Below are 27,518 nucleotides of genomic sequence, written 5' to 3'. Positions count from 1 at the left end.
TTTTTCAAAAAAATTTTTTTTATTTCCTCCTAAAAGATGTTCGGAAGTTGCTTAAGTTAGAACACTCGGAATAAAACAACTTTCCTTACAGAGCTAATATAGATGTTGCAAAGCATTACACAAAAACATAAAGCACTCGCTGAACATCCTCATTGACTATAATGGTGCAAATAAGTTATGATAGAATTCATGAGTTTCATAAAAGCCGCAACGCGCGAGGACGAAGTCCCATGAAAAGAGCATTTCCTTTAAATGACGTTGCTATTGACTTATATCATAGACGTTTCAGTACCTCAATGAAGTAAGAAAAGAGACTGTTTGACATAACAATCAAACGTTGGTGAAACAAGAAGAGAGACGACACACTGAACAACAGAGAAGAGAGATGTTTAAGAGCGCTATAGCACAAGTTCGCAAAGCTTAACGATGTCATTCGTTCCATTGACGACAAACCAAAAGAAAGGTGACGGATGGTTTAAAGAAAGATTGAAGAGAAATAGGAAGAGGAATGTTAAGAACAAGCAATAGACTCATGACTTTAACATCGAAAGCTTTAAGAATGAACCAAACGAGACTACTTACACAAACATTTCGGTAAGGTTTTCCATGAGACCTTAGAGAAGATTAAAATAAACCTCCAACAAAGATGGATGGTATGTTATAAAACTTGGTGGAAAGTATGAATGTTCTAACGTTAAACGCTCAATAATATTGGAACATTTACTACATCAACTCTGAAGGAGAACTTTTATATCAGAGATAGAAAGCAAATGCTGCAAGGTATTGTTGAAATCACTAATGACTTCTTCTTGACAAACATAAAGAATCTTACGCGAAAATAAAGATGTATGATTTAACGAAATATGAAGGCTTTAACGAATGTCAGAATGTAAAGAAAGGCAAACCAAAAAAAAGAGACCATATAAGAAGATGAAAGCAACACTGACAAATGAACCCGAAAAGCCATTTTGGAAGCTCTTAAGCAAAACAGGAAACCCAGCACTTATAAGAAAAGGCTTTGGAAAGATAATGGTGAAAAGGAAGTTTTATAAGAAGAGAAGGGTCAGTTCCTGGAAAGTATCTTTGCACATTACCTATAAATCTTTGAAGCGCTACCAAATCTCAATGATACTGAAACTCTTGGGAGCTGCCAAAGGAAATGTCATTTGTCTATTAGCAAACAATGATTCAACTCTGACATCTTCTATAGGTGACAACTTCTCTAAATAGATCAATAACTCATCGTGTTTTGTCAAATATTCTTTCTTTCCTGTACTCAACACTTTTGATGCGTAAACATCAGTTGGAGGAGCGTATGGTCTCATCTGTCTGAGCTTGTCAAGTTGCTCTGTGACCTCTCTTAATATTTCACTGACGTATTTGTCGTTTTGCTGCTTAGTTACTCTGTATTCCATTGGTTTGTTGATAATTGCACGTGCTCTATCAATCAATGTCTTCTTTACACCGTTTATCTTAGCTGGGGACTTCTCAATAGGCTCTAGCATTGAGAAAACCATGTCTCCTGTAACAGGACGAGCAGAACTGATTTCAGATTCACTGATTTCGTCTTTAACAGGTGGAATTCTTGGTTGGAGAACCTGTGGAGGTACTTGGAATGGTGTCTCTCCATCAGCATAATGCGGAATAACAGGTGGCTTGTCATTGGCTGTATCGAAATTCAACTCAATATTTCTCTCTCCTTGTTCTTGTTGATTTGAGGAGATTTACTGATCATGACTGGGTTACTGACAAATCCGGTCTTAGGTAACTCGAGTTTCTGGATACTTTCCGCTGTTGGAGTTGGAGTTTCTTGTTTTTGAATGGGATTTGGCGGTTTTTTGTAAACCTTGAATTTGAATGGGATTTTGATGTGGGGGAAGTTCCTTCAATTGTGAAGGGAAAATAGGCGGATTTATAACTTCCTGTGGGTTGTTGCTTAATGATGAAAGGCTTAGATTTGGGAAAGATATTCTTGGACCACTTGTATTCTGTTTCATGACTAATTGTTGAGTTAATGACATTTCTAGGTCGTGTTTTATGAATTCAGGAGTTGGCATTGGCGGCATTGATGGATTTGATATCTTTTCTTCCATTCTACGAGCACTCTGCCTTAATTGTACAATGGCACTGTCAAGTTGATTTCGAATTTCTCTTCTGAAATTCATTTGTGCCCTATCCTGGTTATTCTGCTGCTCAATTAATCGATCCTGTTTCTCATTCAACTCAACGAGAGCTCGTAATTGCATGTCTGGCTGCTCAACAATGTGTCTAACATCATTATGATCTGCAACTGCATGAGAAAGCTCAGCTCGTGTTTTAGAAATAGCTTGGCGTAGGTTAGTGATTTGATCTGTGATATCTTCAAGTCCTTGCGGATGTCCTGATCGTAATGATTTCCATGCAGGTACTAAAGCTGCATGACGGCGTTGCATATGGCCATCTAAGTATTCTAAGGACTTAAACACTCTATGACAAACAATGCATTTCTCGGATCCTTCACCTGGTTTTTTGCCAACTTTGTTTTTAAGATGACTGACGGCTGCTGTAACTGTACGAAGCTTTTCTTTTAAGCTTTTGTTGTCTTCGTCTGATTGTTTGAGGATTTTTCGAAGATGTTCTTGAGTATCATAAATATATTGAACGCCTATTTGTAATAATCTGTAAAATTTAGCCGAGAGTGGATTTGGAAGTAATTGCGCTTCGGTATTTGTAAATCTTGAATTTAAAAACGAATTTAATAGTGCTTCAATTGTTTTGACGTCATTTGTCTTTGCAATTTCTTCAGGAGAGCATGCTGCAACGATATTCCAATTGAGTCCTCCTGTGCTTGGAAGTCCAGGATGAGGAGTTGGAGGAATATCAGGTAAAGCAGTTCGTTTCGGCTCTGGAGGCAAATTTGGTGGTTTATCACCAATCATTGGTATATTTGCGCCGTTTGTTCTCTGAGGAAATGCTGTTGGTGGTAGAAATTGATTATAAACAGGAGCTCCAAACATTGCAAATTTTTTAAACGTGTAAATCAGACGATTATTTTCTTTTCAAAATATGATTTTAAAAATTTTATGATGGAAAAGAGAATTTGAAGCTTGAAAGTAGAAAATATAGATTTGTATTGTATTAGAAAAATTGAGGATAGAGTAAAAGAAGGAAAATTATGGAGTGAAGAGGAGAACAATTGAAAATAATTGAGCATGGAATAAAAATAGAAAAGAAACAAATAAAGAAACATGTATATGATATAATAAGCAATGTTTAGATGAAGGTTTATCAATCTCGAAAAATTTTTGATTACTCGATTTTGAAAAACTTAGAGTTTTCGTGAAGCGCCGTTGGCCCAATTGGATAAGGCGACTGCCTACGGAGCAGTAGAGTCCAGGTTCAAGTCCTGGACGGCGCGATTTTTTCTTTTCGTCAATAATTTGGAATCTGGAAGTCATTACTTTTCTCGAAATCAGTCAAAGAGTCAATCTTTGAGTAATGAATGAAATTACCGAGTATTGTAAAGCGATAGGCGATTAGATGTTCTGTTTATAGTATTAGATTGAAAGAACTCAATCAAATTACTTATTGAATACAGATTTTACTGTAAATTCTACGATAAAATAATCTTTTTCGGCTTATATGCTTCAAAATTCTTGTATTGGGAAATTTCGGATCAGTTTGATAAAATGACTTCAAATGATAAACTGTCATATTGTTTATTGTATAATTTAATTCGATCGCAGTTTAATTGTTTTTGTAAGATCGTTTCTTACCTCAAAATGCCTTGGAAATATTGTAAATTTATTAATAACTACTATAAATAGGTGGATTTGATTTAAATTAAGTTAACATGTAACCGGCTTTACTGTGTGATATCATTGTGGATTGATTAGAGAAAATCAATAAAAATATCAAGCATTTGCAAGATATTTTTGCTTGGTAGCTACTGTGCGAGGACTGTAGAAGTAGAATCTTCATACTTCAATTTTCCAAATTTTTTCGAATTACAGGAATGTCTAGGTGAACTTGTAATTATGACAAATAAATTTTACGTTTCTGAATTTTTTTTGGAAAATTAAGGTTTCTCAGCAATAAATTTCAATTTTCTGATTTATATGAAGGTTATTGAAAGATTTTAATACTATAATGTTATTGTATTTTTATAAAAATTAGAAAGTTATTCTTTAATTTTTTATTTTGAAGCCAAAAATAATTTCCAATTATAAAATTCTCAAAATAAGATACAAACCTTCTTATGTGATATATTGATTATTGGTGCTTATCAAAATTCTTTTATACAAACATTGTTAATGACAAATTTTATCCTCAATAAAAATTTAATTTTAGTAAATTATAGCTGAGTATAATCAACTTATAATTACATAGTATAATTTGAGATAACAATAACGAAAATGATATATTTATTCAATCATAAGCTAAGGATATGATTTTAAATCGTAATAGAAATCTAATGACGATAGAATATGGATTATTTTGGTATTCTTCGCATTGCATTATTACTAGTGTATTCAAATAGCGATTCTTTTGGCATTGCGGATATAATAATTTGTAATCATAAAGTTTATGAAGAAAATCTTTGATATTAGAGCTCTAATATGCCAGTAGAATATTCAAGATCAGTTCTAAAAGATTTGTAGAAATGCTTCGATAAATTTTGTTGTAAGAGTTCATTGGACGTCACCAATATGTTATGCGTTTACTTTTCTTGGAATGCATCGGAAAAAATCAAGAAATCAATTTTTATGGAAAATTAAATGTGTTGAAAACATGAATTATCATATTGTTACAATATGATAATACTTAAATCTCTTGGATCATGACTTGTCATATTACTCACATAGACCAATTCTATATTCACAATCAATTAAACCAAAACTTTGATCTGATATGCCACTTTTTCTTTCAGATTCACATAATATTGCCTATTAGTCAGCAAGAATAGATACATCTAATAGGAGACGAGGAAATTTCTTTACTGATTGCAAATAACTTCATTTTTTGAAAATGATTGTGTAGCATTTTTTCTTTTTTATTTTATCTATTATGTATCCAGGGCGATGATAGAGGTGTTTCCTTCTCAGACAATTTCGACAGACTTATTCGTGCTCCACCTAGCTTAAGTGGAGAAGACGTCATCATTAGTTCCGTTGTTGAGATTGCAGGCGGAAGCACAATTGACGAAAGCCCATTTAAAGATTGCCGCGCAAACATTCGATCCATCCGCTTTGATTTTTCCAGCAAAATCAAATCAATCTGCAAATTTTGTTTTGCGGGGAGTTCACTCGAGATGATTGATATGGAGCAATGTTCGGATCTCCCGAGCCTGAATAACTCATTATTTTCGAATTGCGCTAAATTAAAATCAATCAAAATGCCACAAAAGATCACAATTATTGGAAATGGATGCTTCTTTAATAACGTATTGCTTAACTCTATCACAATTCCAGACTCAGTTCAGATAATAAAGGGATGGAGTAATGTGGATTATGCTCCATTTCAAAACACTCTCAAGGAAATCAAAATATCCCCTAATTCTAAGCTCACGACAATTGAGAACGCTGCATTTATGTCATCTAAGATAACAAATATTTTCATTCCGAAATTAGTAACTTATCTTGACCCAGGTTTTATTTTAAACTGTAATATTCAGAGAATAGAAATCGATAACGATAATCCTATTTATAAAACCGACGGAACTGTTATATACAAAGATAATAACTCAACAATTTGGTGCGTATCAAAAGCTGTCAATGGAGTTTTTAATATTCCTAGTTATGTGACGACACTGGCTACATCTTGCTTCAGAGGTGTACCAATTACAAACATAACATTCCCTCAAGATGCAATGAATTTTGATAGTTTTAATTTTGGTCAAACTAATTTTGTTGAATTTAACTGTCCATCATATATGACATCAATTCCTCCAAGCTTTTTGAATCGTTGCTTCCTATTGACTACTGTTCATTTATCTCCAAAAATACAAAGTATTGGAGATCATGCATTCCTTGAGTGTCATAATCTAGTAAATATTGAGCTCCCTCCAGCTCTTACTAAGATTGATGATATGGCATTTTCTTCTTGCACTAGTTTGAAAAAATTAGTTTTCACACCTAATTTGTCTAAGATTGGCGAGTCCGTTTTCTCAGACTGTACACTTGAAATCGACACAACAAATAACTCGTACTTTCTGTATCAAAATCACATGCTACTTTCTCAGAATAGGACAGCTTTAACAGATAGTTTTGGTACTGACAGAGATACAATACTTAATATCCCAATTGAATGTTTTACTATTGGAAAAAATACATTCTATAATAAATTGCTCAAAAAGGTTACATTTGCAGGCAATAATCTCACCAGTATCAATGAATCAGCTTTCGCATCATCAAGTATTGTTGAGATCATACTTCCTTCGAGTCTTTGTATTCTTGGAAAGCAGTGTTTCATATCTTGTTCTCAACTGACATCAGTAACTTTTAATGGAAACTCTCTAAATGAAATTCCAGATGAGTTTTTCCGCAATTGTGCCAAACTTAGTACTATTGTTCTTCCTCCTTCGATCACTTCTATTGGCGACTACTCTTTCTACCAATGCACTTCCATTGGAGATATTGGCATCAGCAATACTCAGATACTTAATATTGGAAGATATTGTTTCAGTAAGAGTAGCCTTAGTATCTTTGATGTTGATCATTATATCTCTCGAATATTATTCAACAGTTTTGAGTCCAGTTCAGTATCTACTGTTTCAATTTCGAGCAATTCTATCCCAGAGAGATGCTTCCGGAACTGTGAATCTCTTACAAGTATAACTCTCGGCGAAGGCATTGTCTCTCTCTCAGATGAGTGCTTCAAGGGATGCACGAAACTCGCATCGTTCACTATCCCAAGCACTATAACAACAATCAATTCATTTGCCTTTCAAGGGTGCACATCACTTACTTCAGTCATTTTGGGCGAGGGAAGTTCTCTCAGTGAAGTCTTCGGAGGAACATTTGCTGACTGTGATCTTCTTGAGAAAATTACTTGTAATAGTGCCGCTCATAAATTTAGAAACGGAGCCCTTACAGATGCTGAAGAAACGAAGCTTATAACATTCATTCCCTCAAGTAAGATTTCTACTTTTGTTGTTCCTTCTACCATGAAAACCATTGGTCAATACGCCTTCATGGGAAGCAAAAACCTTGTGCGAGTTATTGCCGATGGAGATCATCTTACAACGATCGGATTTATGTCCTTTGCGGACTGTACTCGTCTTTCTTTCCTCTTTGTTCCATCAACAAGTCTTGAGAGAATTGGTGATCAAGCCTTTAGTGGATGCAAAAACCTTTTCAAATGTGGAGCTATCCAGTGCATGAAGAATAAGCAAAACTTGTTTACCACGCGTGGAATTCCATCCATCTCATTTAATGAAATTTGTCCTGATATTAAATTCTCATGTGTATTGAAATACACATTCATATTTTTATCATGAAAACTTCTTTTCTTGATTCTTTTTCAATTTTAAAATCTTTTTGTTTAATTAATTCGAACCATCATTATTTGCTTACCTGTTGTAAATATAAGAATTTGCATTTATGAAATTGCTAAATAATGCAGATCTGAAATTATTTTCAGATTCACTATCACAACAAGCTCTAATAATATATCACAATGCCAAACCAAATAAAAATAAAGAAAGATATATGATTATTTCCGTTTATTAATAATAGAACAAATAAAATTTGAAATAACAAATAAAAAACAACATAAACTTAAAACAAAAATTCTTTCTTAACCTCTCCTCTTTGTACTGAATCGTTTACTAAGTTGTGGAGACAGCATAAAAACGATATGTAATTAATTACCTCTACCCATTCTTTTAGCTGCTCGTATTGATCTCCATTAATGACAAGCTTCGAATCTTCGTAGAACTTATTTGGTCCGATGATCAATTTCGAATTATTATTATTGCTTGAAATTTCTAAATTGAAATCATCGCCACTTTTTGTGACCTCTGCAGTAACGTCGTAAAGAAGGAACGAATTTCTCAGATTCTGATATTTTGCGTCAGAATAAACTTCAAGCCAATATCCGTTTGTTCTAAGGCATGTAACTTTGTTTCTCTTGAAGATTGTCTTCTTACATGATATCAGTGCTGATTTGGAAAGAGTTGGGAGCTCGTAATACTGTCCAAAAGTAAATTTCACATCTACTGGACGAGTTGTAATAGCTGTATACAATCCGAATATGTTTTCTTCAGGTAATGATGATCTGTTGAAGTAAAGTTTAAAAATTTCAGGAGATACCATTGTTGTGGAAGATGAACTTGCGCAAAACCCGATAAGTGCAACCGAAATGGCAACTACATCGTTCTTTAATAGCACACAATTTGCATTTTTCGATAAATATGCATCGGCAAATGCACCGAAAATTATTTTGAGTAATGAAGCGTTATTTGGAAAAGCAAATAGTGAGAAAAATATTGTAGCTGAGTCAAGAATTGTTGTAAACTCTGTATTTAGGGCCGAAAAGAAGAAGAATAGCAAAGGTTGCGGCTGAAATAACGGATTGAATAGGATATCCGAACGTCTGTATATAGAAATGCCTTTTGTAATGCATAAAATCTTTGCTAGATAATATGGATCGCAATAAATTTCGTCTAATTTTCTTAGATTATTGATTGTTTCATTGGGATTGACATTAAACAATTCTGCAAAGTTGGAAATTTGAGAAGGTATTTTCATATCATAAAGTTGCTCCTCAACTGGAAGATATAATGAAAGCTTCTCATCGATTAAAGACATCGTAAATACTACGAAACTAACCGTAGGTTCTCAAAAATTAAGAACTGTCAAATGTCAAACCTTTTCAAAACAATTATCACATAACTTGTTAACAATAATCCGAAAGCAACACATGCAATCCGTTCAGCATTTGATGCTAAAAAATGACTTGGGTATAAAAAATTTACGACGGATAAATATTTTTTGAGATTAAATTTAGTTAAAAATACTTTTTAAAACAAACACAATCGATATTATTTCTGAGAATAAAATTTTCATTATCAATTGAATTGAATAAAAGGTTTTTTATCCAAAAGTTGCATAAAACAAAGGTACATTCACTAGGCGATAACAGTAAAATGGGATGAAAATAGGATAAATAGCATCCCTATATAGTGCCTAACAATATTTATACGGGCCAAAAAAAATTTGGCTAGAGATTTGGCGAGTTATAAAACTTAGAAAATTGAGAGGGATTTTTATTTTTGATTTTTTTTGGAAAGTTAAAATTGCGATTAAAAATCGATTTCCGGGAGAACTAAGCATCTCATCATATATTTAAATCGATAAAAATATTAAATAATAGTTGAATAGTATAACAACGTGAAATTATGGCTGAATATACAGAAAAAATGAACATATTTGACATTTTTGAAAATTCATACGTTAGATGGTGACAAACTCATAAACTATACTTTAGCTAAGATTGATATATGGTTTCAACAACACATGGTTAAAATCGTAAAAATATTTTAGATTTCAAAAAGATATATATGGTAATATAATGGAACAGAGTCAACAAATAGCATGTAAAATATGTTATAATTAACTTTTTATTAGATCTAATAGTATATATCGAATGGTTTCCAGCTTTATGGTTAATTATTTTCTTTTCGAGCTTCTCTTTAACTGTTGTATTAAGGTTGTAAATTTTTGATGCTAGAAACTATGGAATCTTCTTTGTTGCTGCATTTTTCTTGAGAGTTCTTGCAATTTCGAATATATCTGCGCATTGTATGAAATGGGGGCTTTAAAATATCTTGAATCATAATAGGACTGCTTTTCCAAAGGAATGCTTATTTGTAAATCAGAGAGTTTCAAAATTGAGTGCAAGATTATCATCATAACTTAATAATTTTGTAGCGTTTTTTAGAAAAATGCTACAAAATTATCATTCTCAATTGAATGATGAATCGAAAGAATTTTGTAGCGTACGATTATTTTCAGTAGTATATGTGGAACGGTTGTGTGACTTTTTTTGTAAACGTAAGAATTCATACAATATCGAGCGATTTTGTATCATTTTTTTAACATATGAAGTAAAAAATGTATGATTCTTACGGTTTTTATTCTTACGTTTTTGAATAAATCAAGATTTAAAAAATTTTCAAAATTGTAAGACATTTACACTCAGCCCAAACATAAACGCATTAAAAAATTAACATTAATTTTAAAATAATTTATTTTTTATCTTTTATAAAAGAAGCTATATATATAGATGATGTCAGATATTCCGTGATTAATTAAACATTGTTTAAATCCTGAATGGAATCAATGGAGTCATAATCAAAGACCTCATAAACGAGTAAAAGAAATTAGAAATAATTATTTTCATGAATAAAAGATTCACTACCATAATGAAATAAAAAATAAAAAAATAAACTTTAAAAATTCAATGTCTCAGAATCAACATAGAACTTTAAGAAACTAATGATTATTTGAATTTATGAAATCAATTATTTGATTCATTCTTTCTTCAATCTCTTCTATTCTTTTTGTTAAATCATCTATTTTCATTAATGAGGTGATTCTTGATTGAGGAATAGATTTCAAACTAACCACTCCTTTTATTTTTGAAATTTTGAATCCATCAACTTTAAACATTTTATTCAATTTACACGTTGTCAATTCTTCAAATAATTTTTTATTATTAGCATAATAGTCATTAAATTCTTCAACAGATGAAAAAATTTTTATTTCAGTAATTGGTTTAACAACGTTTATTTTTTGTTGAACATCTTCACTTTCATTTATTTCTTCCTCCTCTGTTTCATTTATTTTTAAAATCGGTTTCATTTATCATTAAATAAAAATTAGAATATAAGTGATGAAATATATTTTTTAATTAATATTAAATCAACTATGGCGGCAGGATTCTTTAAAAAATTATGGGATGGAATTAAGAAAGCTGCGGGTTGGGTTCATAAAAATATTATTAAACCCGTTGCAAACTTTTTGGCACCAGTAGCGAAAACGGCAGGAACTATCATAGGTGGAGTATTAGGTACTAAAGCAGGTAATCCGGCGATGGGAGCACAAGCAGGTAACGCAATTGGTGGAATAGCTGAAGGAATACTTAATAAAATAGGAGGTAGATAGTGGAAAAATAAATTATTTTAAAATTATTTTTATCTTAGTATCGGTTGAAGTCTTTGATAAACTTTTTCTCCTTTATTTAATACTTCTCTTATTGGGGCAGCTTTTGGTGTTATTGATTCAGCAATGTCACTAATTGCTTCTTTATTCTTAAATATCCAATTTGCCCCCTTCTTCAATGTTTCCCAAACTTTACTCACTCCTCTTTTTACTTTATCCCACAGTTTCTTAAATATACCTGCAGCCATAGTTGATTATTTCATCAAAATTAAAATTCATTTTCATCTTTTAATTTTGATTTTTTATTTATTAATAAATGACGACTAACTATTTAGTGCCAAACACCAAACCGATTAATGGAAATGTGTTTCATTCATTCGAAAAGATAAATGAAATATTCGCAAAGAATGACGGTAGAAGATATTATAGAGAACTTGAAAGTTCATGCTATGACTCTGATGCTCCATATTTTGATGATAAACAAACTCATTTAAGAATTACAAATCCGGCTCATGATGTGAACCAATTAGGTGACACATATATTAAACGCAAAGTTAAAGCAACTCTAGTTTCAAATAAAGCTTTCACATGTGATGCCGCTTTTAAATGCATGCGTTTATTCGTTGGTTACAAATCATCAAATCAAAGCTTTAAACAATTAGAAGTAGAAACTGAAAGAGGTGATGCCGGTTATCTTCAGATGGATTGCGCCCGTGAATCTTTCGCATTTGCAACATATAAACCAAAATCAGAAAGGAAAGTTAAAAAGTTTGTTCATTCGTTATATAATAATGTTCAAAAATATGATAACTCAGTATGTGGTAAATATATTGACCCTTCAGAAGTTTTCAAGAACGCAAATGAAGAAGTTGATGTCACTTTTGATATGATTATTCCGGTAAATGATTTGTTAGCATTTCAGGCGTTTGATGATTATCCTAAATCATTTGGTGATATCATTCTTAAATATTATGTTTTCAGGGATACTTTAGTATTTTGTCAGGTTGACCCGTTAAGAGTTGCTGATTTACAAAATTACGTTTATGAAAAGATAACTGATGAAAATTATGAAAAGATTATGAATCATGTTTATAAATATGATCGCAAATTCCAACAAATCGGACTTCCTGCCAAATTAATTACAAGCTTAGCCGCTACATCTGCTGACGCAACAGTTGATGACGTTATTATTTCATGCACAAAGATGGAAGTTTTAGAGGATAAATGCATTACACCAGGATACGGTTTAATTGAAGAATCAGTTAAAGCAATACCACGTTTATTCAGTAAGGAAGATCCATTCATGATTCCAGCTCAACATATTGACGTTCGTTCACTAAATGGAGGTTGCATCACTCCTGAAGGTATCAGCTCAGATTTCTCATACGCTCTTCATAATGTTACAGATGTTGTGTTAACATTTCCGAAGAATGCAATGCAAAGAACAGTTTTAGAAAATCCAATGCTTCGAGGTCTTCAGGTCACTATAGATTCCAGAAACTTCCCCGATCAAGCGATGACCACAGTGGGCGACATATTCTTTACACGTATGCTTCAAGCTTCTGATTTAGATGGAGTGAATGAATGCACAGAAGAATACGAGGACTCATTAACTAGACCACTGAATGATGATAATGGCACGCCATTAGCTAGAACATGGAAAGACCAAACTTCATTCTTATGCACTATTCCAGTTCAACGTGATGGAGCGGGTATATTCTTTGATGGATTAGAAACTTTCAACTCACAAGTTACAGTACAAGTGAAAGCTTATCCAATCATTCAGGGTGAAAATGACACTTACTGTTCAAAGGTGACAAATCCTCCTCAGGTTTGGTTTACTAGGACTACATATTGGACATGGACACCGGATGAAGGTTTGAAATATCATCCAACAGGTACACCACCACAGTATAGAAGTTCATATGATGAAATATTGATGAATAGAAATGTTTAAAATTATAAATTTATTTTTGATTAAATGGATTTAAATTCATCCACCCCTTATGAAGAATTAGCAGGAGTATATAATACATACGTAGATGATATGATTAATGAAGCATTGAGTGATAATAGAAATGCTCTATCTAAGGAAAAATTAATGAAAATTCCATATTCTGAATGTTACTTAAATTCAATCACTGCAGCAATTGGTAAACAAAATAAAGGTAAAACATTAACGATATTAAAACAAATTATCATTATTGCTAACACTTCCCCCATTCACATGTGTTAATTTATATCAACCGTTCAGGTTCACCTTCAGATGATACATTTGAATCTTTAAAGCATTTAATCAAAATTCCAATTATTTATTTATCACAAGAAGAAGCAGAAGATTATTTAAAAAACTTTTTAATGTATAAAGAATTATATAATACAATCAAGAAGCAAGGATTAGAGGATAAAATTATTGATAAACAACGGATGAATTATTTGAAACACTTTCTATTTCAAATTTTGATAGAGAATTTTTGCATTCACTCATTTTTCTAGATGATGCAGTGAAATCAAAACTAATAACAAATGAGAAATCATATTTTAATCAGTTATTAACTCAATGTCGACACATTCAGTGTTCATTCTTCATGGCTGTTCAATACTTCAAAGCATTAAGCACAAACATTAAATCAAATCTATCAACACTTTTCATTTTCAGTGGGTTTAGTCGTCAACAGTTGAACGTTATGCTTTATCAAGTGAATTTACCAATGAGCATTAATGAACTTTACACACAATATCAGCAATTAGGTGAACATGGAAAAATAATAGTTGATTTAAATAAAGGAAGTGTTAAATTTGATTAACTTTTTATAATTAATTTTTATTTTTTATTTATAATTAAACATGACAGAAATGGTAAATCTTCTACAGGTTCCATTAAAACAAGGGACAAACAAAAGGGGTGCATATAATAGAACTATGAAAGTTCCTGATGGAATGAAAGAATTAGTTCATATTGTTGCTGGTCTTCAAAAAGATGTTAAACAAATGAGAAACGTTTTAACATTACCAGAAGCTCAAGCATATGCCAAACGTCAAGGTCCAAATTGGGAAGCACACGAAGCAGACATTACGGGTCCAAATGGAAAACCTGATGGTATAAATGAAGTTTTCGTTACTGATGGTCAAGGTAATATTAAAGTCATAAATGGTTATAAATTAACTATAACTGATTATCCTAAACGTAAAGCATATAATGAACGTTATCCTATGCAATTTGATGAAAATGGAAAAGCTGTTAAACAATACATTGAGAAGGTGAAAATGGTCCAATTAATTCATACCGTTAATCCATATTCTTATTTCAATGAAGAATTAAATGCTGTTGAAGAGGGACCGGATGGATTACCACGATATTCTAACCAGTTTGATGGTCAATATGCAAATATTAGACCTGAAATTTCAGCTAAGAAATTCTTTAAAGTTGCTTTATTCGATCCAGTTTTCGCAAATGTTAAAGATGAACTTAAACAGCAATTCCAACCAATTATAGTAGCAAGAATTGCATCAGGTGCTTTATCTCAAGCATTCAAAGATTTAATTAAGAAACCATTATATCAGCAACGTGGTTTAACTTATGATTTAGTTAAGGAATCAGATAAAAGAAAATTTGAGAAATCAGATGATTATAAGAATGCAATTAATGAATATATTAGGTCTATTAATTACGATGAAACAGCTAAAAATCAACTTCATGAACAAATACAGGGAATAATAGATTCAAAAGTTCCAGCAAAATAAAAGTTTAAATATATTTTTTTTATTCGATTATAAATGAGAAGACGTTTCACTAGTCAAAAGAACACTAACGCAAAAGCAGAGATTACGGTTGGTTATAACGTAAATGATGATAAATCACGAATTATTCAAAATGTTAAAGTTAATGTTAGCCCCGAATTAACAAGGTCAGCAACTCAACCAAATTTATTAACTCGTGACTTACCGAAGAATGAGGAGAATGAAGAAAACCATGAGAATGGAGACCCAATCATTTTATCTGAACCCGGTAAAGAACCCGTTGAAATTCCCACTTATCCAACATACCCCCCACCTCTTTCATCAAACATCGAGAACCCATATAAAATAGACATTAATTCAGAATTAATGAAAATTTACCGTGATATAATAATTAATAATTATGATTCAATAATAAATTTAATTGACCAATCCGGTTTAATTATTTTACCTTATGAATCATTAATTCACATTATCGCCATTCTTTGTGATGTTCAAGATTCAGACGTTAAGATTCAATTTTTCATAGATGATGAGGTTTCATGCTGTGGAACAGTTGCAAAAATAAATCCTATAAAGGATATTAGCACAATTAAGATATCAAAGAACGGAACAACAACTGAACTTCATTTAACATATAATGATATTTATAATAAAATAGTTGATGAATATAAAATATCACTTGAAAAATTCTTTGTTAAGGCTATTTAATATTCAAGCATTAACATTATCGAATAATAATCCTTTGAATCATAATCAATAATAATTGACCTTTCACCAGTTTCTATCGTTTGTTTTATTTCTTTTTGTTCCCCACTATCGGATCGGTCATTGTAATTGTTTTTGTTATAGTATCAGCTTTATCTTTAACTTCAATCTTTTTTCCATCGGGATATTTAAACCAAAATTCCAAAAATTCGATATTGTCAATCTGTTCATATTTTAATCTATCAATTACATTTTTAATACCATCTGAAAATCTTATGAAATGGTCATTATATGGGTTTGATTGAACTAAATTTGAATGAAGTGAAATATAACCTGTTGATGAATATGACATTGACTCATATTTTCTGAAAACACTAAAATTTATAACATGAATGAATTTCTTATTCGTTGAATTTATGAATTCTTGCGGTAATCTTATTCTAGTTTTATTTATCACTGGAAAATAACGCTTTACCATATTTTTAATCGTAATAAAAATGTCAATTATCAATATTATTTCGAATAATAGCTGTGAATTAAATTTAACAGTTAGCGGAATTTATAATGTTACTCTCGTTTCTGTGAGTGGTAAATTTAATCCCATTCTTTTAGACACTTCAGATTATATATCATTTATTAAAGATGACCATGAAAAAACGTATGATATGTATATAAATAATGTGATAGCGAAATGGGATATTAACATGATTTTAAGTTATTTAAATGAATCATTTATCGTATGTATGGTATGAAGAAAATTTTAAATCAAAACCCGATAAACTTTTTGAACTTGATGAAATAAATAACCTTATTAAATTCCCGCTGAAAATTAAATTTTGTACTCCTCATCTTCGTTCATTGTTGGGGATATTAAATTTTGAAAAAGATGTTGGGGATGTTTTGTATTCTGACACTGGTTCCAATTTCATTTTAATCAAATGTGATAAAGTTAATACCCCAATGAGATTTTCACATCAAACATTAGACCCTAACTCTTACCCATCAATACAAAACATTTTATCCATCAACTTAAACACATTTTCTTTATCATATCCGTTTCAATTATCCGGGAATTCATTTATTCTTCATTCAAAAGATTTATCAAATATTAAATTTAGAATAACTGACCTATTTGATTGTGATTTAGAATTTATGAATGAAATATTATGGCAATTTCAAATAGAGAAAATAGCTGATGAGATAACGGATTAAATATTTATTTTTAAATCATAATAAATGATTAAACAACAGCAACCACAACAACTTAAGGCACAAAACACCCAGGTCCTTCAGACCATTACATACGCCATATATGCATATAATTCAAAGACGGCAGAACAAACGCAAAGGTTGAAATATGGAGATTTGGAGATAGTATTGAAAAATGACCATTTCGAATTCGTTTGCAAAGGTGGTGCAGTGATATCAAATATAAAAGAAATTTTATTTATGAATTCAAAAATTAAAGGAATAACGGATGATATAACATCAATTCCACCAGAAGAACAGAGATATTACGCATTAAATGCATTTCCTAAAGTTTTGAAGATTGGAAGATTTAATTTAAATGAGGAATTCATAGAAGGTTTCCTAAATGACATAATGAAGAGGTGGATAAGGAATATGTGGATAGTGAGTTAAATAAGAAGGCAAATTTGGTTTATGTTGATGAAAAAGATAATGAAATTAAAGAAAAGGTTGAATGGTATCATGAATGGACATTTGAGACTTTTAAAGTTAAAGCCGATACAGAATGGGTTTCAGGATGTTTAGACCTTAAAGCAGATAAAACATATGTTGATGAAAATTATGCAAAGAAGTCGGAAGTAAATGATGTGATTACAAGCATGAAAAATGAAATACTTCAAACATTATATCCTGTTGGTTCTATTTATACGTCAATGAACTCAACAAATCCAGCAAGTGTTTTAGGTTTTGGTACGTGGAAGCAGATTGTAGATAAATTCTTATACTGTGCTAGATATTCAAAGCAAACAGGAGGTTCGAAGAAAATTAAAGAAGCAAACCTTCCACCGCACACTCATACAGGAACGACAAACACAACAGGTAATCATTCACATTCAATAACAAAAAGAGGTTATATAAATCTTGCAGCGGGTTCGGATAGATGGGGAATGAATAGATATGATATCACAACTGACCCAGTAGATTCAAGCACAGGTATTTTCTGTGGAACCGCAGGAAATCATTCACACACTTTCACAACAAATCCAACAGGCTTGGGTAAAGATTATATGCCACCATTTGTGACTGTATTCGCATGGTACCGCGTTCATTGAATGTGCTTGAGCCCAGACCTTTGGGTCAAGGCTTACCGAATGAACTAAATATATTTTATGTCTGTAATTAATTAGGTAATGAAGTAATGGATGAACTGCAGAAATAAATGTTTACGTTAATGGTTTCAGGTTATTCAATAATTAATTATTTTTGAAGAACTGAAGGTGCTACCATGTTACCATGTGCTACCAGGTTAATGAACTTCTCTGAAAAAATGAGACAACATGACATTTTGACAACACAGCAGGAGGAAGGCATTTATGAATTATTTTTGAAGAACTGAAGGTGCTACCATGTTACCATGTGCTACCAGGTTAATGAACTTCTCTGAAAAAATGAGACAACATGACATTTTGACAACACAGCAGGAGGAAGGCATTTATGAATTATTTTTGAAGAACTGAAGGTGCTACCATGTTACCATGTGCTACCAGGTTAATGAACTTCTCTGAAAAAATGAGACAACATGACATTTGACAACACAGCAGGAGGAAGGCATTTATGAATTATTTTTGAAGAACTGAAGGTGCTACCATGTTACCATGTGCTACCAGGTTAATGAACTTCTCTGAAAAAATGAGACAACATGACATTTTGACAACACAGCAGGAGGAAGGCATTTATGAATTATTTTTGAAGAACTGAAGGTGCTACCATGTTACCATGTGCTACCAGGTTAATGAACTTCTCTGAAAAAATGAGACAACATGACATTTTGACAACACAGCAGGATTAATGCAAAAATAAATTCCAATCATACTTTATAAAGCATCATTTACAGGTATTTCATCGTCAGTAAATGAATCCTCATTATCGTTTGGTTCAACCTGTTTATATAATCCTTTCATTTCTTCTTTCAAAACATAACACCATGTTTGTTTATCGTCTATTCTTCTATGTTTCCTATCACATTTATCCTTAATGCTCATTTGAAATTTTTTGTCTTTCATGTCTGATGGTTTGCAGAATAGAGCATTTTTACACGTCATACCCGCACACAATTCATCATAATGTGTATTTATCCATACATCTAAAGGATTTGTTGATAATTCAATTAAATCTTGTTTGGCTTCAGTCATCGGTATGATTCGTACATTAAATGATGAAAGGTCGTAATTGATAAAATATGTTAAAAGGTTATCATAAAATTCCTTTGTGCATGAATCCATCAAATTCTTGAAGTAATCAAATTGACCCTTGAATTTACCATTAACCCTTAAAACTACGTATCTTCTGTCTCCAACTTTAATTTTGACAGGGTAGACGTTGTTAGTTACGAAAATGAAGTTTGCAACGTTCTGTGCTGTTCTTCTGGGTTGATTCTTTTCATTAATTCTAATCTCATTATCCGTTATAATTGATTTCAAAGCGTTGAAGTTTGCGAGTCTATCTTCACCTACATTCTTGAGTTCATTAAGTACAAGAAACATTTTATTTTCAACAACTGAATTGAAATTACCCGTTAGCTCACCTATTTCAGTAATGTTTTTACATGAATAACCAGCGAGGAGTTCAGAAATAATGTCTGTAAATCTGTTTTTACCTGTTCCCTGAAGTCCTTTCAAAATAATTGCTGTTTCATTCTTGATTCCAGGATGTTGAATCATTGATGCAATCCAGCCGAGTAGGTATTTATACACTTCATCGTTATTATCACAAATGGCTTCTTTAATGAAATCCATAAACATCTCAATTTTTGAGTAATCAGGCTTTTCGAGAACGTTGTATTTATAACCTTGAAACGTTGAGAAAACATCTGGAGAATCAGATTTAAAGCAAACACCCTTAACGGTTAATGAGGATAATTGATTTAGTAGTACATCCCATGCTGTTATTGTTTTACCTTCTTCTTTAAATAATTTAATCATTTTGAGTGACTCTTTCATGTTTGATTGAAGAACGAATGATATTTGATTCATTTTGTCGTGGATATTATAGTCCTTTTGAATGAAATATTTGTTTCCACAATCTACAAAACGGATTACACGTGATAAATCCTCAATTACTTCAGAACTGTTTTTATACTGATGATTTTCAGCCTTGCGTCTAATATCTGTTATCAAAAACGAGTCATCAAGTTTGATATCAAATGTTATTTTTGGCTTACGTAATAAAGGTAAAACATATTCATCATAATATTCCTTTTGATAAAGTTTTAGAATCTTCACTAAAACAAATGGAGAAGTCATTAAATGTGCATATCTACTACGTGCTTTTTCAAAATTACTTTTTGCATTTTCAGTTAAGCTGCAGAAGTTATAAACGTTATCGTATGCTTCATTAATTAAATGATCCGGTAACGAATTAATTGCTTGAAACAGTGTGAATAATGTAACTTCTTTTTCTAAATTCATGTTTCCACCGTCATTATGTACTTCAAAATCACTGATGCCATCAACTATGCTCTGGGCAAGTTTATCGTCAATGTTTACATCTTTGTTTTCATTCATGATAGTCTTTATTTCTTCGTTCTTCTGTTCAACTCTTACCTTAATATTCAAATCATTTAATATATCGTTTACTGTTCTGGTTATGGTCGAGTCATAACTTCCGCGAATGAATGAGTATGTATTGATTGGTTCTGTTGCATTCTTGCAAACTCTTGAATCAGCCATAACCACTAAAGAACGCTTTGAATCATCCATAGAAGTCATGATATCGATATCATAATCATTGCAGGAATAACATTTAATCATTCTGTTCGAAACTGAATAGAAGAAATTAGTGTTGCAATAAATATGAAGACCTCCTGAAGCGGTTTTAACGATAACATCTTTATCCGAAAGTTTTGATAAAATATCTTTTCTAACTGTTTCTTTAAGTTCATCATTGTATGATTTATTGATATCAACATCTATAATCGTTAAATTTGAAATTTTATTTACTAATAAAGCCATACCAGTTTTCCTTCCTCTTCCTCCATCGTGTTTGAGGTAGTTATGTAAATCAATCTTGTTTTCACCAATTCTTTCGTTGAGGGTTTTAGTTTCTGCCACAACTAATTCCTCAGCTAATGAATCAATAACTTGTTCATCAGAAATGATAAAGTTACTGTTGTTTTTTGTTGCTGTCATTTATATAGGAATAAAAAAATAAAAATAATTTTAAAACTAACTTTATTTTTGGACTGCATCAAATTTCCAGGACTGTTGTCAAAATGTCATGTTGTCTCATTTTTTCAGAGAAGTTCATTAACCTGGTAGCACATGGTAACATGGTAGCACCTTCAGTTCTTCAAAAATAATTAATTATTGAATAACCTAAAAACATGAACGTAAACATTAACGATAAAATATATTTTTGGTCGTTTATGACAAAAATAAATGGTTCATTTACTCACAATATTTTTTTACAAAACGACCCCAAGCTTTTAACTTCTTTTCTGCAGCTTCTAATGCTATCTTAGCGAGTTCATATTCTCTAAATTCTCTCTTTAAATTTTCTTGTTCCCATTGGTCTAGTTCGAATGGAGAATCTCTATAACCATAACATAACTCACGTTCATGTTCTAATTGTTTTTCGCACATTTTTCTAACTTCTTCTTCAAACAAAGGTTTAGCATTCTCTACTGTATCTTCAAGTTCTTCTTCATCTAATTTCTCATGAACTTTCTTGTCTATGGAGTCCATAATATCTTTACATAAAATGCATACTTTACAGAGCACCATTCAGCAACAAAATGAACGAGGTCAGGATGTATGTAAATACCTTTGAATTCATTTATAACACCCTTTGTAAGCTCATAAATGCTTGTTTTGAGGTCGAGCCACTTTTGGCTCCACCGTATTCGTTCATCCAAAACTCAAGAATTTCCTGCATTTTAGTACTATGAGAAATCTTTTAAATGGTTTAACCTTCCCGCTTCTCTTGCCATCTTTGTTGCATTAATGTAACCATCCTTGTCTCTACGTAAGACTTCAATACCATTATAAGTGCCTTTTGTGAATGTTTCGCCATTAGATTTGTTCGTGAATGTTTTTGCTTCGACTGACATTTCTGTTCTTACATACAAGATAAAAAATAAATAAAAATAATTTTAAAACTAACTTTATTTTTGGACTGCATCAAATTTTCGTAAATGTTGTCAAAATGTCATGTTGTCTCATTTTTTCAGAGAAGTTCATTAACCTGGTAGCACATGGTAACATGGTAGCACCTTCAGTTATTCGAGACGTTGTCGAAGAGGAATAAAAATTAAATTTGGATTGAGTTTAAAAATTCATCTTTATTAAATTCATCTCTTCCAATCAATTTATTTATTCTATTAAATTCTTTTATTTTTGCTTCACTCAGTTTAAGGATTGAACGGTAAGTTTCTAATTTTTCGATTATTTCCTTCTTCTCTTTATCGTTTTCAATTACTTTAGTTTTATCGGCATCAACCCACCGCATTGCGACTTCTTTTTGTAATAGCATATTTTTGATTTAATTCTGTTTAGTTTCTTTTTATATTCATCGTCTGACTCTGAATCTAATTAAATCAGGACTCTTGGCTGCTTTGTTGTCACTCATTCTTACGAAATAAAAAAATTAAATATTATTTAAAATAATGAGTAATAAAATAAATCGGAATTTCTATTAATTTATTGTCAACTTCAACTAATGCATTGCCGTTAATATATCTAACAAATTCAGCTATTGTGTCAAATCTTCGTCTTCTTTTTGTCATTGATTTATTAGTTTTTCCATAATCGAGATGAATCAAAACTTTATCCCTTGTTTAAAATTCATGAGCCCCGAATTAATTTGTTCACGTTTAACATCATTCAACCTTTCCATTTGCTTTCTAATATATTCCCATTCTTTTGAAATATCATTTTCATTTCCACTGGTTTCATGTTTATAGTTCTATGCCATGTATTATTATAATAATATACTAACTGTTGTATGATGGAGTCATGATTTCTCATCCCAGTATATCTGACCGTTAACCCCTAACGCATCTCTAAGAGTTCTCATTACCGCATCAACTATTTTATTATGAAACGTATATGGAGAGGATGAAAAGAAAAAATTAATTTGTGGGAAATAATGAGTCATAGTTGCCTGAAATCCTTTATCACCATCACCCCTGATATTATCTACTCTTTCATGATCTAGTAAGTATTGAATAGCTCTTCTTGTTTCCTGTTCTGTTTTCCCTTTCACTGGAATGCAATATAAATATCTAGTGTTAATGTTAATGGCAAATAAATAAGTAACGTTTCCTTTTGAATATTCTAAATGATCGATTTCGTATGAATATGGATATGGTGCAAATGAAGGGCGACTAAATTTTTCCTTTAACGGTTGAATTTTCGGGTCAATTGGTTTATTTAATATCTTGAAATCCTTTTTAAAATCGTTTTGTTTCTTTAATGTTTGAAATGGATATAATAAAGTGAATGATGAAGGATTAACTGAAGGAGGAGGCGGTACTGTCGTTGGAGGTTTTGGTGTTGCAAGTGGTTTAATTTTATCTGCTTTGATTTTGGATGATGAAGTTTTGGAATTCATTCCCCCCTTCATTAATTCTGGATGTATTCTATTCATTTGTTTTAAATATGCTGTATATAAAGGTTTGATATACTTTCCCGCTTCGAGTTTATGTTGAAGGATGAATTCCAAAAGTTGATCTTCATTTAAAAGTCGGGCTGAATATGGTTTTCTAATGAATCATAAATTAAAGCTTGTGCTTCATTTATGGTCTGAAGAACCTGGGCGTTTTGTTCCTTTAGCTGTTGAACATTTGCTACTTTAGACCTCGGCTTTGGTTTTTGTGGCTCAGGATTATATAAATTATATAATTCATCAATATCTTCTTCTGTTAATACTTTATTTTTGAAATCTTTCAACTGTTTAAGTTGTGATTTAGTTTTTCCCTTTGTATATTCATTATTTTTAATTTTGTCTTTAATTTCAGAAATTATTTTATTATGATATTTCAAAATTTCATTTTTATAATATGGATAATAATATTCCATATCATCACCCGTTATATTATTATTATATTTTTGGAGATATGATTTTAATTCATAATAACTAAGAAAATTTTGATTAAGTACTAAATCATCAATTAAATTTTTTAAATCTGTGTTATCCATTTATATAAAAATAAAATAAATGTTTAAGGGTGCCCACCTCTTTGAATCATAGTATCAAAACCATCATTAACGGTTCCTTCTTCTAAAACGGTATCAAATGGTGGCGGTTGTTGTTGCTGTTGATGCTGTGATGGGATTTAAAAAATTCGTTGTGGTTGATTATTTGGAATCTGAAAGTTAAAACCATTTGGTATAAATCGATTTGGTTCCTTTTGTCTCTTCTGTGGCATTTCATTAAAAATAAAATTTTAAATTGTATTAAATAAATGGCATACAACATCCATTTTCACAACATACAGCCTTAGTGTGTGCTCCTGTTAATGCAGTCTTACCGATTGTTAAGCGAGTCATTGACCCATTTTTAAGTTGTAAATTAATATTTTGACCATCAAATATCACTTTATCATTTATTATATCCAAATATTTTTTAGGTGTTAATTGCTTATTTTGTCTTAAACTAACACCCTTCATTTTTTGTGCAATCTTTTTAAAATCACTCCCATCAATTGAACCGTTGAATGATGTATAACATTTAGGACATAACGCCACCATGTTATCACCTTGTTTCTCAATTGCTAAACCCAATAACTTCTTCTCATGTGCTTTTTCTTCAGCTTTATTCTTTAATTTAGGTTTAAATTTCTCATCAAAACAGAAGAAATCAAATGGTGCGAATTTGAAAATGTTTTTATCATAAAATTGTTTATCGGTAACAATTGCTTGAAATGCTTGAGTGTTAGGAAGATTTGGGTCGCCAGCGATTGCCCAATAAGATGAATCAGTATCACCTTCAATGAAATGAAAACGATTAACATTCATGCATTTATACATAAAATCATAAATGAAAACCAAATACCAGTATTTAGCATTATCTAAAGTGAAGAATGCCTCTTGTAAACATGTATCACATCTATAAAATCTATCTTTAAGCATCACTTGATATGTATCTTCACCTATTTCTCTTATGTTTTTAAACTTATTTGACATACATGCAACGCGTGACTTCTGTGCATTCATTATTTTAGTCTTTGCGTAATTTTGTGTATTCATTGCATCGTAACCATATGATCCATTAAGTGAAATTTGCAAAATAAACTTTTTCCTTTATTTCCTTCTAATTCAGCCTTTTGTCTTTCGTTCATAAATTTGTTCGCAAATTCATTAAAACAAGTGTTTTTCGTAAATGTTAAAATTGATTGAATATCATCGATGATAAAATGAAATCTGTCTATTAGATACCAAAGATAATAAGAAGAAAATGGTTGATATTGGTTGTGTGTTGATGCTAATTGAGTTAATTTCCTCTGTTTCTGGTCAACTGGTAGATTGTTTGATTTCATGTAATTATACATAAAACTGCCAATTGTTTTTTCATCTGTGATAATATCTAAGTTTCTTATTATCGGTAAAAAGTTTATGTAATCATTAATGTATTTTTCATCAATGTGACCCTTTACTTCAGCCACGAATAAAGTATTTTTCTTCTTAATTATTCCCAATGCTTTTGCTTTCTTTGTTGCTGTATCACAAATGATAACACCATTCAATCTTCCCGGCATATACATTTTATGGTCAGTATATTGAATGAAATCATGAGGATTAGATGAAAATGATGAAGGATATAATGAATTAAAATCAACACCAACGAAATGAGTCATAATGTTGGTGGTGTCCTCATTTGATACAGTTTTAGTTTCTGGATTATATGAAAGTTTATTAATGTGCGTGATTCCTTTAAGATTTACTCTATGTTGAACATTTGATAAACCACCAGTAATTCCATTACGGAGAATGTGATAAGCTTCAACTGAATCTAAAGTCATTGGTAAATTATTTTTTAATGCATAATTTCTTAAATTGATTCTTAAACGTTGAACATCTTCATCTTTATTTGATTTTACGACATTGCAATAACAACACATTAACTGACAATTTTCTTTGGTATGTGGTTTTTCATTATCGATTCTATCCAATGTTGGTTTATTTGCATATGTAAACGCTTTACCACACATTTTGCATTTAGATGAAAGGATTAAATCGTGATAGTATTGAAAATCATCCATTGAAACATTATTTTTAGTATCCCTTTCTGCTTTTTCATCTTGTTTCTTATATGATTCAATTTTATATTTCCAATACTTTTTCGTTAATTCAAAACTTGATTCTATCTCTTCCTCAGGATATTTTTCATTAGGATTAAAGTCTTTATATGCTAAAGCGTAACGAATCATTGAAGCATTCGATGATAAAGAAAGATTATGAAGCATATCAATTTTATAAACAAATGTTTCTTCAATAATTTTATCAATTGGGTCAATCATAATTTCAACATCTTTATTGCAATAATGAATAAAATATTCTAATCTATTCTTAAAGTTTTTAGCATCATTGAGATATATTTGATAATCACTATCTGATATAGTTTCTTGATTAATGCTGAATAAAATGAATCTTGAGTGAATGGTTCCCTTTATATAATTCTTCTTCGTAATTTCCCATGTGATGAATTGATAAGGGAAAAAGGATTTAACACGTGATTTATTGTTTCCGAAATCTTGAGTGAATTGGTCTAATGTCCCACCCGCTATATAATTTCTGATGTCAATAAATCTCAATTCATATGGAACGTTTGTTTTCTTTACAATGATTTGCTTAAATTGTGAAGATGAACCCAGCATTGATTTTATTTTCCATTTTGCAGTGTTTAAATCACGAAGAATTAAATTTAAATCAAACTTTCCCGAATTAAAACCTATGATATTCACTTTATTGAATTCCTCATCTAGAAGTTCTTTAAATGCTTCCTTCTGTTTTTCATTTAATGTATGAGACAAAGTCCCCGCCGTTTGGTCTGAAAGACCTTCAGGACTCAAAGAGTCCGTTTGCGACTTCATTAATTCTTCATATTGTTCAATATTTGATTTAGCAACTAATGAACAGGTTGAAAATAAAAACTCAATCCAATCAGAAATAAAAGAATCACTCGAAGTTAAGCAAAAATTCCTCGTATATGTTTTATCATTTAATTTAACCGTTGATGATACCATGAATGGTTTTAAGTAAGCGTTCAAAGTTGCACACTCAGAAAGTTGTAATTCTTCTTTAGTCTCTAATGTTTCGAAGTCAAAAGTAATATAATATCTTGTCGGTTGATAATATTCCTGCAAATTATGAGCTAATAACCACTGATATATCTTCTGTTTCGTAATATGTGGTGCATATGGTTGCTGTGTCTTTTGCAATTGAACGTCTTGAATTAATCTTCCATTATTTTCTTTACATTTCTCACAATGCTTTAAAAATCTTCTTTGGTTTTTCCTTTCTGGATCATCACGGATAGAATAAACTTCTTCTTTACAATATGGACAAACTCTATAGCCGGTGAGTGCTTCAACGTCTGTTATTCTGTCAGCGTGAAGTTTTCCACATGGACTCTGTGTTAATAAAATATTTACTGTTTCAAATTCTGGATCTATCATTATTGATTCCACTAATGGAAAGTCTACCTTATTTATGTCCACGTCTTCTGGTTGAGGATCACAAT

General features: G+C 31.2%; 9 protein-coding genes, 1 non-coding gene and 2 pseudogenes across 12 annotated transcripts, besides 3 other annotated features; 5 read left to right on the top strand and 7 right to left on the bottom strand.

The window, feature by feature from the left end:
• Positions 1–1,129: part of a mobile genetic element that runs on past the window's edge.
• Positions 1,130–3,323: 2,194 nt separating this feature from the next.
• TVAGG3_0402030 lies at positions 3,324–3,397 on the top strand. Its single transcript has one exon. It is a non-coding gene; the product is annotated as a tRNA-Arg (tRNA).
• An 861-nt stretch (positions 3,398–4,258) lies between these two features.
• TVAGG3_0402020 (ribonuclease inhibitor domain-containing protein) lies at positions 4,259–7,469 on the top strand (the record flags this gene model as incomplete). The annotated part of the gene is made up of 1 exon (XM_001295736.2): positions 5,291–6,879. A coding segment is annotated over one exon (1,589 nt), but the record flags the coding sequence as incomplete, so codon positions are not given.
• A 110-nt stretch (positions 7,470–7,579) lies between these two features.
• TVAGG3_0402010 (Sec7 domain family) lies at positions 7,580–8,789 on the bottom strand (the record flags this gene model as incomplete). The annotated part of the gene is made up of 1 exon (XM_051232790.1): positions 7,758–8,789. The coding sequence occupies one exon, from the start codon at positions 8,787–8,789 to the stop codon at positions 7,758–7,760; it is 1,032 nt and encodes a 343-aa protein (XP_051102520.1).
• A 304-nt stretch (positions 8,790–9,093) lies between these two features.
• Positions 9,094–9,898: a mobile genetic element.
• Positions 9,899–11,176: 1,278 nt separating this feature from the next.
• On the bottom strand, positions 11,177–11,392 carry TVAGG3_0401990 (uncharacterized protein; the record flags this gene model as incomplete). The annotated part of the gene is made up of 1 exon (XM_001318239.1): positions 11,177–11,392. The coding sequence occupies one exon, from the start codon at positions 11,390–11,392 to the stop codon at positions 11,177–11,179; it is 216 nt and encodes a 71-aa protein (XP_001318274.1).
• Positions 11,393–12,525: 1,133 nt separating this feature from the next.
• Positions 12,526–26,920: a mobile genetic element.
• On the top strand, positions 13,126–13,951 carry TVAGG3_0401980 (annotated as a pseudogene). Its single transcript has one exon. A coding segment is annotated over exon 1 (826 nt).
• TVAGG3_0401970 (uncharacterized protein) lies at positions 14,922–15,287 on the top strand (the record flags this gene model as incomplete). The annotated part of the gene is made up of 1 exon (XM_051232789.1): positions 14,922–15,287. A coding segment is annotated over one exon (366 nt), but the record flags the coding sequence as incomplete, so codon positions are not given.
• On the top strand, positions 17,193–17,890 carry TVAGG3_0401960 (annotated as a pseudogene). The gene has a single exon. A coding segment is annotated over exon 1 (698 nt).
• TVAGG3_0401950 (uncharacterized protein) lies at positions 18,653–19,810 on the bottom strand (the record flags this gene model as incomplete). Its single annotated transcript, XM_051232788.1, has 1 exon — positions 18,653–19,810. One exon carries the CDS (start codon positions 19,808–19,810, stop codon positions 18,653–18,655), a length of 1,158 nt encoding a protein of 385 aa, XP_051102518.1.
• TVAGG3_0401940 (Prim-pol domain family) lies at positions 19,898–20,965 on the bottom strand (the record flags this gene model as incomplete). The annotated part of the gene is made up of 1 exon (XM_051232787.1): positions 19,898–20,965. A coding segment is annotated over one exon (1,068 nt), but the record flags the coding sequence as incomplete, so codon positions are not given.
• On the bottom strand, positions 21,224–21,520 carry TVAGG3_0401930 (uncharacterized protein; the record flags this gene model as incomplete). The annotated part of the gene is made up of 1 exon (XM_051232786.1): positions 21,224–21,520. The coding sequence occupies one exon, from the start codon at positions 21,518–21,520 to the stop codon at positions 21,224–21,226; it is 297 nt and encodes a 98-aa protein (XP_051102516.1).
• TVAGG3_0401920 (DNA/RNA polymerase superfamily) lies at positions 24,233–24,805 on the bottom strand (the record flags this gene model as incomplete). The annotated part of the gene is made up of 1 exon (XM_051232785.1): positions 24,233–24,805. One exon carries the CDS (start codon positions 24,803–24,805, stop codon positions 24,233–24,235), a length of 573 nt encoding a protein of 190 aa, XP_051102515.1.
• Positions 25,677–26,652, bottom strand: TVAGG3_0401910 (uncharacterized protein; the record flags this gene model as incomplete). Its single annotated transcript, XM_051232784.1, has 1 exon — positions 25,677–26,652. A coding segment is annotated over one exon (976 nt), but the record flags the coding sequence as incomplete, so codon positions are not given.
• Positions 26,921–27,518: the final 598 nt, after the last annotated feature.

The sequence above is a fragment of the Trichomonas vaginalis genome, chromosome V (assembly GCF_026262505.1).
Source record: "Trichomonas vaginalis G3 chromosome V, whole genome shotgun sequence".
NCBI classification, from domain to species: domain Eukaryota; phylum Parabasalia; order Trichomonadida; family Trichomonadidae; genus Trichomonas; species Trichomonas vaginalis.
The sequence above is the reverse complement of the archived record's forward strand: the minus strand, read 5'-3'. Positions and strand labels throughout refer to the sequence as shown.